Source organism: Synchiropus splendidus, chromosome 8, assembly GCF_027744825.2.
Source record: "Synchiropus splendidus isolate RoL2022-P1 chromosome 8, RoL_Sspl_1.0, whole genome shotgun sequence".
Classification (NCBI taxonomy): domain Eukaryota; kingdom Metazoa; phylum Chordata; class Actinopteri; order Syngnathiformes; family Callionymidae; genus Synchiropus; species Synchiropus splendidus.
The window spans coordinates 21,740,403-21,756,342 of NC_071341.1; the positions used below are offsets into that span (position 1 = coordinate 21,740,403).

Below are 15,940 nucleotides of genomic sequence, written 5' to 3' on the forward strand. Positions count from 1 at the left end.
TCATAACTCTACTTTCATTACTTACCTACATTACTTTAAGGTCAAAACATGTGCACGAGCTAGAAAAGCAAGGTTAAAACAGTCTGCTGTCGACGAGAAATAACAAAACAGCTCATTCAATATGCTAGTTCTCTTTATTGAATATAAAAGTTTACTCACACCCCAAAAAAATAATTAGGTCTGTCAAAACCAAGACAGAAGAACCACACTTAATCCAGAAAAGCAGATTATAGTTCGCAGTAAGAGGAACCTGCAGACAAACAGACGCCGGTACAAATGTGAAAATGTTTGCAAAACTTTCACCCTCTACCCAAACTTCAGTCACAGGAGGGTCATTTCGTCTAAATAAACAATCCTCTTCAGAAATGTGATACACGTCAAATGTAATGTTTTACATTTCATTATTAATTCCCTTTACATTTTAAGGTCAATCTAGCAACAAAACAACATGCACCTCTAATGGTTATAGAGTCAATATCACACTGAAATCTCTCTCTTGTTTTTAATAACACCCAAGTCTGTTAGTTTGAGGAATAGAATTGTGATGTCAGGACTGTATGTGGACAGACGTTGGGCTCTGCTCCATTTTATATGGGCCAATTTATTTGCAAAAAAGAGTGCGTTTCCACCCTGCCATGACCAGACCCATAAACCATAGGGAATATTAGCGTGCCACCTAGTGGGGAACTAGAATATGACCGAGAGATGGCGCGTCCATTGAAAAGAGCAGTTCAAATGTCCGCATTCTCAGATATTTCAGAGGCACGAAGCGCGTGACACTGGCAGGATTATAAACCGGCCACTTGCACAGGTGCATAACCTGTCAGAATTAAAGCATGATATTCACATTTTTTTTCAAGTCACCGACTTTCAATGCAGTCGAGATGCTGCACGAGACATCCACCATTCATTTCTTGCACAATCTTAAAGCACTCGTTTCCAGCACCATTTCTATTGCTTTAATTGCACACATTTGACATGGCAACAATTAAGTAACACATTGCCATGGAGGGGGGTACATTGCATGTATACAAGCAAACCTTTTTTTTTTTTTGGTACATCTCACTGAGGCAGCCCTTCCGTGTACTTTTGGCAGTACTGAGAGTATGCTCAAACATTCTGACAGTATGGTAAAGTGCACAACACACTGCTCCATGAAATTCACTCAGATGCATTTGAAAATAGGACAGAAGCCATTAAAGGAATAGATGAGAACAAACAAATCGGATACGACAACCAACATCTGATCCATGGCGAGTCAGACCATTTTAGTTCCAACAGATCAGTGACATTGGCGGCCGTGAGTGTTTCAGGAAGACGCCCCAACCATCCCGACAGACGAACAACATGTCGACAAAACAACCAGAAAGCTGACGATCATTTGAGCCTCTATTTATGCTACACAGCAGCACAAGCAGCAGCAGCTCAGGTCTGCAGACTTTCTATTGGAATACACACAGATACACACACACACACAAACATACATGCACATCTTCCTCCAATGTGTAAAAATAGAAGGTCAAGCAGTTACAATGAAGCATTAAATCAAGTGCTTCACCACGGATGCTCGGCAATGTTGTTCCTTAATATCTATCAAGTACCTGTCAAATCTCATTTATACATCCGCTTTTATACAGTTTTTCTATAAAACAGACATGGCTTAAATTAGTGGATGATTAACAGGCCCTAAAATAGATTGTAACTCTCATCTGCAAGCTTACAAAATGATTTTCAGCAAAAAAAAGGAAAGTCTGTAAAAGAAATCAAACTGTACAATCAAGTGAAAGCTCACTAATGTCTCACACTGTGGTGTTTGTTGGGAGACAGAGGAACCAGAGGATACAGCAGGAGGCCACTGGGGATTGTCACGAGTACAGAGGGGCCTAAATGAATTAACCATCGGGGACTTGTGAGCAGAGAGCTGCAGAGCGACTCGCACGAGCCGCTTACATTCTGAAAATCCCACTTCAAACTCTCTGGCTTTAGTGCACATTAGTAGGTAGCCCTGAGTTGTAGGACAGGGTTGGTGCTTCTGACATGGCAGCACCTCGGTAGGCTACATGCCGCAGGGTTCTCAAGGCTCTTACGGGAATGGTGCCAGCTCAGCGAAAACAGCAATCTGGGTTTATGACAGCCGTATATGGATAAGGCTCTGGTATAGAATGTCATGGACATAACTTGGTCTCTTTTTCCAGCCACAAAACAAAAGCAGCCAGATTCGTTTTCACTTCCTGCAACACCAATATGTGGGGATAATTCAGCTCGCATGGCTGACGGATTCCTCTGTCGGCACTTCTGCCTTCCCCTCTGGTTTCATTCAATCATACAGGAAAATCCCGCAGGGAATTTCTGGTCCTAGGGTTGATACAGTTCTGTGTTGCGATGATCGTTCCCTCCCGGTAAATGATTCTGTCCTTGTCTCAGGTCCGTTCGCTCAGGGTTACAGGGCTGCTGGGTCAACAGCCCAGCATCTCTTCACAGCAGAGAAGTATGGTTGAGGAATTTAGATGTTAATCAACAGGAATTTTGTCCTCAAGTTCGAGTGGGCTGTTGTCTGAAGGCTCGTCACTCTTGCCGTGCTCCTGAAGCTGCTGTCTTCGTTGCACCTCTGCTTTCAGGTTCTCCAGATCCTTTTGGCTGGGAATAGAAAGAGAAATACATTGCTCATTTGTTCTGACATCAACACGACTTACGGAAACCTTAAGCGTCTCCACACCTTAGAGGTATAAAGATGATGCCATTTATGATGTTAAGCTGCTCCAAGATGCTGGCCATGTTGGGAGCAGTGAACTGAAAAGCCAAAAGCAAAGGCCATTAGACAAAAACAACTTGACTTTTCGGTTGATTCTAGACTTTTACCTTGAGTGGCATGATGCTCGCATTGGAGCCGTTTTTGTAGATTTCATTCATGGTTCTCTGTAGAGCCACAGCTTGCTGTGTGAGATACTTCAGGTACTCGGAGCTCTCCTTCGTCCTCTCGTGCGCCTCACCCATCTAACCAGAGGGAGATGGATGGGGTGGTTCAGACACAGTGTGACAGCGACAGAAATGCCTGTGGGGGTTACCTGGTTCTTGTAAATGGTGTAGCCCTCCTTCTCATGCTGCAGCGCTGAGCGAAACTCTGCTTTGCTTTCATAAACCCTCGCAACCAGGTGATGGCTGGGGAGAATTCAACAATGTTAACCGACCAATAATATAAGCTTTATAAAGCTAGAGACGACGTCCGCCCACCTGAGTGCCACTTTGAGTGACCGCGCCCCGTGGTACTTGGAGTTGATGGTTAAGGCGTTCTCCAAAAACCTCAGCGATAAATCGTACTCCATCACTCCGTGCAGGACCAGACCAATGTTACTCTGCAGGCCAACAGAGATTCAGGGTTCATTGAAGAAAGGGTTATATTTGCAGAGGACCAAGAGACGATGCCCAAATTTGCGAGAGTGACGAAGTTGAACAGGGTTCAGGAAGGAAAAAGAAGACTTTTTCCTACATCTCCATCTTAGTGTTTAAAAAAAATACATTTAAAAAAATGCCCTTTACCTTTGTCAGGCAATCCATACACAGCTTAAGATCATTCTCATGAAAGGTGGGCTAGAGTCCAAGGCTTGAGACGCATGTCCTCCTCTCCACCCTGCCATCTCATGTCATACTACAACGTTCTTTGCCCACTGTTCTTCTCTCCATGTGTCCTACCATCTGAGTCTGACCTCCCTAACTTTCTTCATGATATAATATAAATAAAATAACTGCAACAATTATGGACAAATGACAGATATTGCCAAGTCCAATCATTAAATGCTTGAAATATGAGGAATATTCTCAAGAGTATAAATGGTTCAGAACCGGAAACTAGCCGCAAAGCTATTTACTTACGTCTAGCAGTGCCATCTCAGGGTGGTCCTCCCCACAGATCAGCAACATGAGGTAACGGGCACGGTAGAACAGTTTGAGGGCTGTGGACAGTTGGCCGTTGGCGAAGTAGTACAGAGCCAAATGCATCTGCAGATGAAATAACATCATAGCAAAACACATCTAGTGAAAGGTGGGACGGGCAGGTGAAATGAATCTTACATATTCTTGGATGGTGTTGGGATGCTCGATGCCGAGGACCCGCTCGCTCATCAGAACTGCTTTCTGCTGGTTACTGAGCGCCTGCCAGGTTGAGTTGAAAGTCACTGCACTGTTTTTGCTGATTACTCCTGATGTTTGAGCCATACCTCGCCATGATCGCCCATGATGTAGCTGAGTCTGGCCAGCAGGCGTAGGCAGGCACAGATCTCCACATGCATGGCTCCATAGACATTGTTGTAGAGGTTCAGAGCTTCATTGATCAGCTCGCAGCCCTCCTTTAAGAAACCTGCCAAGGAACATCGCAAACCTTAATGTTTGCTCTCCACCTCCCTGAACCGATTCAAGCATAACCTCTTACCTTGCTGGACCTTGGCCTGGCCGCTCTGGAAGAAGTGGAAGGCATCTGAGGCTTTGGGGTTGACATGCTTGACCACAGGGAAGATATTCAGGATGTCCTCCTCAGTGAAGGCAGGCTTGTGGCGGCTGTCGAAGTTGTACTCCTTGATGAGAATCTGCAGAAAAGACTTGAGGTGAGGAGGAAAGGTCTAAACAGAAAGGTGAACAACATCCAGAGAGACACCAACCTGTATGCCAGTTTTGATGGAGACTTCCCTTAGCAAAGTGGTTTTCTGAAGGCTGTACTTCTCTACCACCTGGTCCACACTCTCACTGGAGAAAACACATTACAAATCACATTAGCAAGATGACAATGTCGAGGACGACCCAAAGGTCGCTCTTAAACAATGTCTTCTTACCACTGAATGGTGAAGTGATAATAGCTCTGGGCCTCAGAGGCGATGTTCTTCCACAGTTCGCTGGGGGTCAGGCTGGCCCAGGCTGTGTTGTCTCCACTGCCCGGCACTCTATTGCGGCGTTTGCGGTTTTTGCGACGTGAAACCAGCTCGTCCAGAGGCAGATGCGCGACAGCGTCAGGGAAAGAACTTAGGAAGCAGTTGAGGAAATGGCTCACGGCAGCGGAAAGAGCCGACAACTCCACTCCCTGTAGTGCAAAGGGCAAACTCAAAACATGGCAACAGAAGAGCTGACCATTAAAAATAAAAGGTCACAAGAGAAGCAGGAATAACAAACCTGGAGGTAAGTCTTGAAGATATGTTTTGCACATCTGGTGATCAGCTCAATAATTCCTATTCTCTAATGGGAGACACAAAAAACTACAGTTACAGCTGATCAATTTTCAGAAAGTCAGAAATAGAATCCTCTCAGTCGCAGCAGTGTCATGGTCTGTGCAAGTCAATGAATAAACATTTCCAAGAGACGCTCCTCATGGCACTCACATAAATGTGCTCTAGTTGAGCTCGAGCTGGGGTCTTGTCCACAAACTCCAGGACAGTACCCAGATAGCGAACATTGATGCCTCGCTGATGGAGCGCCTCAGTCAGCATGGCTCCATCCATGGGCAGAGCACTGTGGTCCAAGCAGTCCTTGACCTGAATGGTTAAAAATGAATCACAAATAAGGTCACCATTCATAATGCACTGAATGCTAAAAAGAAACAAATGTGAAGTGAAGTACCAGGGAGGGAATCTGACAGGAAACCAAAAAGGCAGCAGCATCTTTGAGAAGTTGTTTTTGTTTCTTGACGTCATCCATGCTGTCGTCAGGGAAACGGACACCTAGAATGAATAGCATTATTATTGTTATCTTCTGCTCTATCCACTCAATGTCCGTGAGTTCTAGGAAGGGGGATCTAAACTATACACATCTACTGCTGTTAAAGAAAATGTCTCGACTTCAACCGTCCCCTTTCTCCGAGTTTAGATACATAATGCTCATAAAAAAGTGTTTAGGAGAAATGAAGTCAGAGATTGGGGCACCACTACTCAAAATACAATGTGAACCAAAACATTAATTATTCTGTATTGTCTGGAAAATCATAAATAAAAGGAAAGTGAGCGTTACAAGTTTGAGTAAAAAATGTTTGGCAATGCTCGACATTTATCAGAGGAAATAAAAATTGCATAGAAAACAGTGGGGGGAAAAAATGGGAAAAGTCCTGAAATATCTGAAGGTATACCGTGTTATTAATATTAGGTAACTTACAATAAAATGGACACAATCTACTCTACTAGGAAACAAAAGTAAGGGTATTCCTTTTTTTTATAAGATGAAAGAGCGTGATTTAAAATGTGTTTATAGATATTCGGCTTGCGTGGCCACGTGTTTAAATGGCTCGAACATGTTTTGAAATGAAATAAAAGTCCAGAACTTCACATCCCCCTCAGTCATTGTGCATTATTCTGTCTGCGTTAGTGAAACCCTTTGATTTTCATGTTTGGGCTTCAATTGAATTACAATCACTATACTCAAATATTTATTGATTTAGGGTGAGAGTATATGTGACTTGACTGCTGGAGGGTTTGAGACTTCCTTTCATCACCTGGAGAGAAGATGTCTGGGTTGAAGCGAATATCAAACGATGAGTTGCTGATGGACCCCACTGCCTTGCAAGCGTTGAGGACGACCTCACGGCTTTTGGGATCTGTTGATGAATGACACACCATTCAAAAACAAGAGCCTAATAACAATCAAAGATGGCCTTACTCGACATGGAAAACAGTTGCAAACATGCAAATCATAGGTCACTAGATGTTGGAATGGAATGAGTAGTGTTAAGCTTAATCAGTTGGAAAAACTAAGAAAAAATTCAGCACAAAGCAGGCAAATCAGTAAATCAGAAAAAAATGTTCTCACTTCCCATGCATTCAAAATCAATTATGATTTCAATTAGAAGACTTTTTTCCCCTCACAGTATGATTTCTCACAGCAAAGTCATCTCAGTCCACAGAGTGATGAGACTGAACAGGGAAAGCCAACTAGGTGGACCGTTTCTGTTGGGTTGTTTTATGTCTGTGATGCTTAAATATTGCTTGCAGTTCAAACAACCATCAGAACAGTAATCCACCAGATAAGCTCTCCATGCAAAGTCTCAGCAGTACGGTAGGCTTGTTTTCGGGACGTACCAATACCAGATCCGTCTTCAGCTACTAAGGTCTCCGCCAGCTCTTTTGCCTGCGCTAATCCTGGAATACTTTCCTCAATCTCCTTACCCTCCAATGGGCTCTTGCACTCTCCATTCTGGGTCACCGCTGGGCTTAGCGCCCCGTTAGTGGCGGGTTGTGAAGTTTGTTCTTCACCAGCAGTTACGGACTCTGAGGGAGTGGACGGTTGTTCCGTACTGTTTGGAAGGTTCTCTGCAGGAGTGGAATCGGAGGCAGTGGTCTTTTCCTTTGTATCTTCTGAGGAGTCTGTGATGGCAGGTCTGTCTGTCTTGTTCACATCTTTGCTGGCTTTCTGTTGCATGAGCTGCAAGGCTGCCATCTTCATGAAGAGGAGGTATCTACACAGCAGCAGGTTCACAGTTCAGAAGAGCATGAAGACATTCGGTGTCAGATTGATGTTGTAACTGCGACTAACCTGTGCTCCACGAACGCCTCGATGAGCTCCTGGCGGAGACAGGCCAAGCGATGGCGGTGCTGGCGGGGGAAGCCTTGGAGCTGACTCTCAGGTGGAAGCTCTTCTCCATCCACCGGAAGGAAGTTGAGGTCGGGAGGGAAAGTGCGCAGAAGGTCGAGAATATAATGGCGACCATCATTGCCGATTATTCCCTTACACTCCACCGAGGAGCAGAGTTCCACACTTTCGTTCTTCTCATTCAGCACATTGTGTTTTTGCACCTGAGATAAAATCACAGCAAAGTCACTTCGCTAGCCAAAAGAGTTTCAGTAATACACATGTTCACTGGGGCTAGGATGTTAAGAGGAAAAAGAATTAGAAAAGAATTACTTGATCCACAAAACTCAGATTAATCACATATAAACTTTCTTTTGCACGGAATGTTTTACAGGGCACACATTCCAGGTGCTCCACATTATACATTGTGATGTCATAACCAAATATCCACATGATGAAGGGGAATATATGAGAATCTGTTAGTAAAAAGTTAAACAATGTTTTGCTTGTGTATACGGATTCAACTTGAATATGATCACTCTGCTGCCAAATATTAAAATATGATTGTTTCATTGTGAAACTAAAATGTATAAAATAGACCAGTAATATAACATTTACACCTTATCCCAAAACCTAGACTTACAGGACACTGTGTCATGAAACCACTAGATGGGTCCAAATTCTTTGGATTTTGAAAAACTATCTATCAACCGAGAGCGCCACCTACTGGCATCTAAAAATGAAGACGGGGTTTCATGAAACCTCATTAGCCATTCACTACTTATATAAAAGGTCATATAAAACTGGATGTATGGTCAGCAATACATTGCCATTAGGTCTACGACTAATAACACTTGAAGCTACTACAGCAGCTAATAAACACCAAAGGTATGAAACAGATTTGTATTCCTTATTTAACAAAGTCATTGTCAGATAATGAAAATAAAACATGTCTCATGTTTTGAGTTTGGAAGAAACCTATTGCATCACTACACTGTTAATATGCAAAATATGCACAATACGTAAAAATTTGGTAAGACTTCTTGCAATATAAGCTCAAAGTGGCCACACCAATGGTCCCTTGTAAAACAAAGAAATGCCGAAAATACATTTACCACAAACTCAAAAGTGTGCCATGTGATACTGACTTTGAGGGGGCGGCTGGTCTTTTCCAGAAGCTCCATATATTTGCTGTGCGACACCACGGTCTTCCCAAAGTCAATGGAACCGTAGATGACGCTCTGCTCCTGCTCTCGCTCGAGTATTCCAGGGATGATGGACTGAGCAGTGACACGGTAGCCTCTGTAGTCGACCACCACCGTCCCCAGCGTGTAGAGACCCTCTACATCCACAGCGCCATAAGCCCTTACTCCGTTCAAGTCATTGGTGGGTGCGGTGTGTGCAGCGGCGTCGCCCCCCAGCTCGCGATAATGGTCCCGTACATCAAATCCTAGGCTAAAGAAGATATTGTTCCAGATGAACATCTGCATGCGCGTTTCCTCTCCAGGGTTGATGGCCATTACGTTGCCATCAATGACCGCCATCGCACCTCGAGTGGCAGCAGCAGCGAAGTCACTGTGAACCTTAACAGGAAAAAAATAAATATGCTTGAACAACTATTTTATTCAGAATATATGGATATTAGAAGACATATTTGGTTAGCACAAATAATGCAAATTGGACTTGGAGTCATCTTCCCCAAAAACAAATGCATTTCAAACAACACATACAAATATAACATACAAATATGTATTTATTTATTTCTTAATTAATATGCATGTTTTATGTGACACATGACATTTAATCCTGCATATTACTGGCACCTTAAATATGGCTCTCTCCCGAAGCAGCCTCTCAGGCAGGTTCTTCCTTGGAAGCTCTCGTGTGGTCTGCAGCTCCTCATTCCAATCTCTGGTCTGTGAAATTTATATTGACAATGAATCTTCCACACAAAGATGCTCACTAAGCTTCTAACAGTAAATCTGTTCTTACCTGTCCAGGTATCTGCTCCTCATACCCGAGTCGAGAGGTGTACGCATCTTCGGCCCGGACACAGTCCATGGCGTGGTCCACCTGAGGGGCGGTCCAGCTGTAAACCTGGAAGGGTGTGGCTATCCTCTCAAAAGGATGTCTCTGGACCCTGACGTAAACACAAGTCAGAGACTGTTATGCAATTTTAGTAGCAGTTTTATTATCATTTTTGAACACATTTGGAACCAGTCGGAGATCACTTTTGGATGGACTACATCAGAATCTGCGTCTACCTTTTCTTTTGCAGGGCAGTGAAGTTCTTTTTAAAGGCAGGACTGATCTGGCTCAGCAGCTCCACCAGAGAGTGGCTCAGGAAACTGGGATTGGCTGGTTTAGGGTTGAAGGTGTAGGTAGTAGATCTGAGAACACAATAAGCTTAACATGAGGGGAAGACATCGATGCCAGTGAAAGTCCATGACAGTATTCAACACAAAAAAGTAACCTTACTCATGACTTTCCAACACAACACAGTACTTGAAACAAAGAATAAACCTACTGATTGAGGTAGAATCCACGGGTGGAGGCTGTGACACTGACGTGGCGCTCCTCCACCGTCACCATGTACAGGTACATGAGGTCACCGTGCATCTTTCTGTTACCAGGTGGCGGATTCCAGCCGCTCATGGTCAGGACCTTCAGGCACTGTAGAGGCTGTTTGAGACGACCGCAGGAACGTTAGAACTTTGTACTTCATAGTTTCAGTAAATTTTAATCTGTTTTGTTTTTCTAAAGTAAGTTAATTCCTAAAGTTGCCCAGGTGAATCTGGCACAGGATGAAATAAATGAATGCTGGTTCTCACCTTCCAGTCCTTGTTCTGTGGCTGGAGGGGCACAAGAGGGCGATCTTTGCTGCCTGGCAGAATGTGCTCTGGGGGTGTGCAGTCAATCTGCTCCAGCTCGCTGCCCTTCTTCTTCCGTTTCCCACTCTCTGCACGCAGCATGGCAACAAAGTTAGCCAAGTGTCCCACACCTAGCAAGCAAAACGCTAAAGCCTGCGCACACACCTCCGAGGTCGCCATCCGTGAAGACACTTAAGAAGGACAGGGAGATGCAGTCCACGCCGTTGTAGGCGTCTGAGGGGTCCAGACTCTTCAGCAAGTCTCTGATGTGGCGGACGTGAATGCGGGCTTCTCTCACAGTGTAGGGCTCTGCAGAGGCCAAAATTACTTGGTCAAGATTAAGCCATCATACTCATTATGGGGGTGGGGGAAAGAAACACGTTTTAACAGTAGGGATGCGCCGAAGCCGAATGATACCGAATACCCAATGTAGTGAAGAGTTTTACTATTTTGTAAACTATGTATTGAATAAGAACACATTTCCAAACATGTTTGTCAAAGAAAGTTATATATATTTTTGACATTTTTTAATATTTTAGACTTTGCATTTCAAATAAAAACAAGAAAATAAAAATAAGTAGGCTGACAATGTAAACAGAAGGCTCTAGATGGTTTGGTTGAATGCTCATTACAAACTAAAATTGTATTCTTGCTCTCCAACACTTTAAGAGAAACCAAAATTTTAAAAATGTTACACTTCGGACCATGCCATCCTATTCTCACTATTCACGTTGTACTTCATTCTATTATTTCACTTTGCATAACCCTGTTGAGTGACCTCTGACCTTCCACGACTTTCAGCAGGGAGCCTTCTTGCAAGCCTTCGATGGACTTGAGCTCAGCAAAGTTGTCCAGCACGTTTCCGTCCAGTTGCAGCGAGAAGCAAGTACGATGACACGTGTCCTCGCGATCCATCAGCACCTGATGAATTTCCTGAACCATTTCCTGTGGCGACACCTGAAGGTGGACATTAATGCAGTTAGACCCGACAGGATGCATGTTTTCCACCGTTCTCCCCCGTACCTGGAGGTCAAAGGGCTCAGCTCCGGGTGCCTGGATCTTCACGGTGAAGCCGGTGTCCTGGATCACGATCACCTCCTGTTCATTCGACTCCTCACCTCCGTCCACTTCACCGTTCCCATTTTGTTTTGACTCCAACTCCTCTGAGTGCTCATGTGCGCCGCTGCCATTCACCATGGCTGTATCTGCACTATGTCCTGAGGAGACAGTTCAAACAACTGCTTTTAGTCACACTATATCTCCACTCACATTAAAACAAGATTGAACATTGAATAGAGGCGTTAATGTGTGTGAGACATGAATGCCACACCTGCTGAGATTGGCTGCAGCAGTCACCTTATACGATCCCTATTTAACTTTTACTTGGGAGGTTTTCTCAATGAAGGTCGAGTACAGTAGATTCATCTCTTGTCCTGGGGTCCAGCGCAAGGTTTAGAAACCATTCGTTGAGAGTGTGAGTGACTTGAATCCACTTTAAACAAGGTGGAAAAAAAATGGGAGGCACCATCTCGTGACCACAAAAACGTCTGCCCATTCAACCACATGAAAGCAGAGATGCAGCTCCGGTCAAAGGATGAATGGCCTCAGATGGATTCATGAAATATACATGTCTGACAAATGACACAGGGCCACTATTGAACAGTCATTTTACTTTATTCTGGTTAAACTACCTGATGAATGGACAGAACGTATTTGGTCATTGAACTACAAAGCAAAACAGAAAGAAAAAAAAAAGTACAAGATGAAATTTTTAGGAAACGTTGAGTAACAACTGAATGCACTGACTTTCTGTAAAACTGATTCAGAATTTGACCCAGGCATGAGAATATAACAGCTGACCAACAAAACTGCCGGTAAAAGGAGAAGAAAATAAAGAGAAATGTGGTGGACCATTTGCCAATTGCAAACATGAAGAACTTTGTTAATCATATGCTACCAGAAATAAACAGGCAATATGTTATTTAATATTGTTCTTTTTTTGCTGGAATAAAAATAGGGCGAGAGTGATATTAAAATCAGATATTATCATCATTCCCTTGCCTTTGAAAGATTACCAAAAAATAAACAATAGACTTTGCAATTATATTTTTAAGTGTCAATGGGTCAATAGAAGTTCATTTGTCTACACGTCACACATGACCTTTTGTTTGTGCTCATTATTTGATCAAGTATGAGAGCTACATATGTTTTAAGCTACAACGGTTTTAAACAAATAAACGTCCCTATGTTCAATGAAAAAATGCATGACCCTAGAACCTTTTTAGAAAGAGATCCAAAGCCTGATGACAGACTGCAAGAGAACCAAGTCATTGTCTAATAATTGACTTGTCGAACACCGTTTACACATAACCAGTACTCCTTTGTACCTTGAGGCCCATCTTTCAGGAGTCATTTTAGTAGCCCAGACACAGTATCAGGCAGACATCAAGCTGGACTTTCAGGAGAAACTCGCAATAATCAATTAAAGAGCAGACAGGAAATGACTTCAGAACAACTCATCTATCGAGCAAAAACATCTATACTCCAACTCCTATCCAAGCTTGGGGTGTATATTAACTCCCCTGCAAAAGAGAAAACAGACTACTACAAAAAAAAAAAAAAAAAAAAAAGAATGTGGGCTTTTATAAAACCAGGCATCTCGCCACACAGCCCTTGACACCAGTCCGGGGCAGGTGTCATGGCAACAATGTTGAAGCTAGACAACCCTGAAAACAAAACACAAGGTCTCTGTGTAAACATATTTGCTGAATCACAAGAAGAAAAGTCCTCGTGCATGGAGCGACTGAGTCACTCTATGAGAGGAATTTAACTCTTACAGAGAACGACAAAAATGAGAACTGAATGAATCAATAATGTCAACACAGAAACTGCACACCATTTGTCAGATTTCCCTCAGTAGTCAAATGTGTTGCGTTTGACCACCTTAAAACCACCGTGCTTTTGTAAACAGCTTTACAACTGTGTTAAGAGTGGGCTGATCTACAAAACACTGATCTGGATCACATTTCACTGATTGTAGTGTGGCAATAACTTTCATAGGGTCTTGCACAGTTGCGAGGGCTCTGGTCAAGACGACTCTCCATTCCTCCTGTCTCAATGGAGACTAGGAAAGCTGCTCATTACAATGTGGTTGGTTTTATCGTATTTCTGAAAAAACAGGATAATACAAATACACTTCTGGTCAGGTCACAAACTGATTTGAATTATTCTGATGGTGTCTTGTAAAATAAAGCTCTTGAGATGGTCCCTGTATGCAAGAGTATTCGGTATGGAGACCTAAACGGGGGAAAGAGGATTCGTAGTCCCCTTAAAATCAATGATGACGCTGCTACAAACAATGCAGTGCAGACACATTGACTTGGAGAACTATCCTCTGGCCGTCAATGATTTTAAATCACCTGATAGCTGTTGACATACAGAATAAGCAATGGCCCTACATCTATTCAAATCAGTAGAGGTTTACGGACCAATGTAACATTTGCCAGTCCAGATCATGGGAGATGGACACATCATTAGGCCGTAATGTCACTGGATTACAGCCCATAAGATAGTCTGGTGTCTGCAGGGCAAAAAAAAGGGAAAGGGAATTACAGTGAAATAAGTGGAAGAAGTAAACTGGGGACGGATGATTTCCAATACGATCAAGCACAGTCACTGGATCCGTGCCTTAATAAGTGAAAGTGGGTTGTACAATTGAGCAGGATTTAGTGAACTCAACATTGACAGCTGCACCAAGGTGGACGGCCATGGCTTCAAACAAGACGGCTACAACTTATTCAAGCAAGTTGTGTAACTCGAACTTCGCCGTCTTCAGTTGGCTTCCATGTGGCTCATACGACGACGCTGAGTGACCGTTGTCTTGAGAGCAAAGTTTCGACAGCGACATTACTCACCGGCTCGCAGCGCTGCAGCTTTTCTCGTGTTAAACGCGTAACCTTCCCTCTCACCGTGCACGCAGCAGGACTCGCAGCTTCCACTTCCCGGTCGAGGAGGAACGGTCCACCTCAAAAATCACTGAAGGGGTGATTGACGGCACTAAAGTTTTCCACTACCGAAGCACACCGGTCATTAAACCAACAGAACTCAGGTTTATTCTCGCCAACAATAACATTACATACGGAATCAGTATTAAATTACTCATCCACAAAGACGTAGATGGGTGTAAGTGCTTAGTTTAGGATTGGACACCCCTCATGAAGCACCAACAATGGACTCCACCACTGAAGGTGACCTTCAGTTCATTCCCTCTCGGTGACATGTGTGCTGCGACCGGCTTACACAACTCTTCTTCAATAACGACTAAATGTTACAAAAACTAGCAAAATGACGCATGTCAATCAAACAGACTGGTGCAGAAGGCTTTCCGGTATTCTTTTAAGGCCGCGTTGCAGCATTAAATCCATGCTAAACACTTGACGGCGAACTATTTTCATAGCTGGAGCTAATGTTAGCACAGATGCTAACTTGTTTGGGTTCGCCTGCGCTCGCTGCAGCTCGCTAGATCCGGTCTTGACCTGGCACCGGGATTGTAGGTGGACTCTCAGTCAATTGCGATTGTACCATCAAATGAAAGCTGCCCGCGTGACACAGAGTGAATTTTAATGATCGCTCCGACTCCACCGATGAGGTGAAAGTCAGCAGCAACCCACCACGCAAGGACGCGTCTCCCATCTCAAAGACACGACTGCGAGACATCAAGGCTCTGGCTAATGAAAACAATACGAGAGTTTCGTGAATACAACTCACCGCATCCGCACGAGTCTTTCAAATGCGTTTTGCTGGTTTCTGTTGCGTCCTGGGCTCCATCCCCTGCCTCATCCGCGACATCCACCGGCTTGCAGTCGGGCACTGTAGCCGGGATGTCATCCGTCTTGCTCACCATGGTCGCGTCAGTGGAAGGAAGGAAGAAGCAACGCAGCTCCGCAGCGTGGTCTGGGTCAGTGTCTCTGCAAAATGTTCAGCCAAACCTTCTCAGAGGACCAAGGGTGACCAGCAGACGGGCAAGGGGTCGCTGCTTACAAACACGTCTGCTGTGGAAGGACAGCGCTGGTCGTTGGTGGGGAACACACGTGGTTTTCTTGTCCCCTCCTCTTGACCTCTTTGCCTTTGCGTTGCACTTCCCCACCCACCTATCGAGCACAACGGAAAGCCACACGCGCCATTTGGCCATTGTAAAACGTCTAAAATAAAGAATTACGGTTTGTCATTGCGCAATTTCAACGATCAACTGCCATTTATCCGTTGTCGAATGAACGTAATGTAACGTAAAAAATCATATGAATCTTATGTTATTTGAACATATTTGACTTCTATTGAGAGTTAGGGCTGCAGAAAAATCAGGTGTTTGCTTTCTTCCGAGACTCAGATCTCATCCACTGTTCCACAGGATCCAAAGGAGCCAGTTGAAATTGGCAATATTTCATTCATGGCATAAAGCTCTGGGTTGTTTCAAAAATGTACCCATTTTTGAGGCTTCACAATATCCCTCCCTCTCAGTGCAAGTTAGAGAT

At 43.9% G+C, this 15,940-nt stretch overlaps 1 protein-coding gene across 1 annotated transcript; it reads right to left on the reverse strand.

Annotated features, from left to right (window-relative positions):
- Positions 1–129: 129 nt before the first annotated feature.
- cluha (clustered mitochondria (cluA/CLU1) homolog a) lies at positions 130–15,506 on the reverse strand. The gene is made up of 27 exons (XM_053873352.1): positions 15,177–15,506; positions 11,433–11,626; positions 11,195–11,366; positions 10,575–10,718; positions 10,371–10,498; positions 10,067–10,221; positions 9,804–9,929; positions 9,532–9,679; positions 9,363–9,455; positions 8,688–9,122; positions 7,504–7,763; positions 7,050–7,426; positions 6,467–6,568; positions 5,602–5,702; positions 5,364–5,516; positions 5,158–5,220; positions 4,824–5,068; positions 4,653–4,737; positions 4,427–4,580; positions 4,215–4,354; positions 4,069–4,149; positions 3,871–3,996; positions 3,232–3,353; positions 3,066–3,159; positions 2,860–2,994; positions 2,717–2,790; positions 130–2,637 (listed from the first exon to the last, which is right to left on the reverse strand). The coding sequence occupies exons 1-27, from the start codon at positions 15,310–15,312 to the stop codon at positions 2,511–2,513; spliced, it is 4,170 nt and encodes a 1,389-aa protein (XP_053729327.1). The 5' UTR covers positions 15,313–15,506; the 3' UTR covers positions 130–2,510.
- Positions 15,507–15,940: the final 434 nt, after the last annotated feature.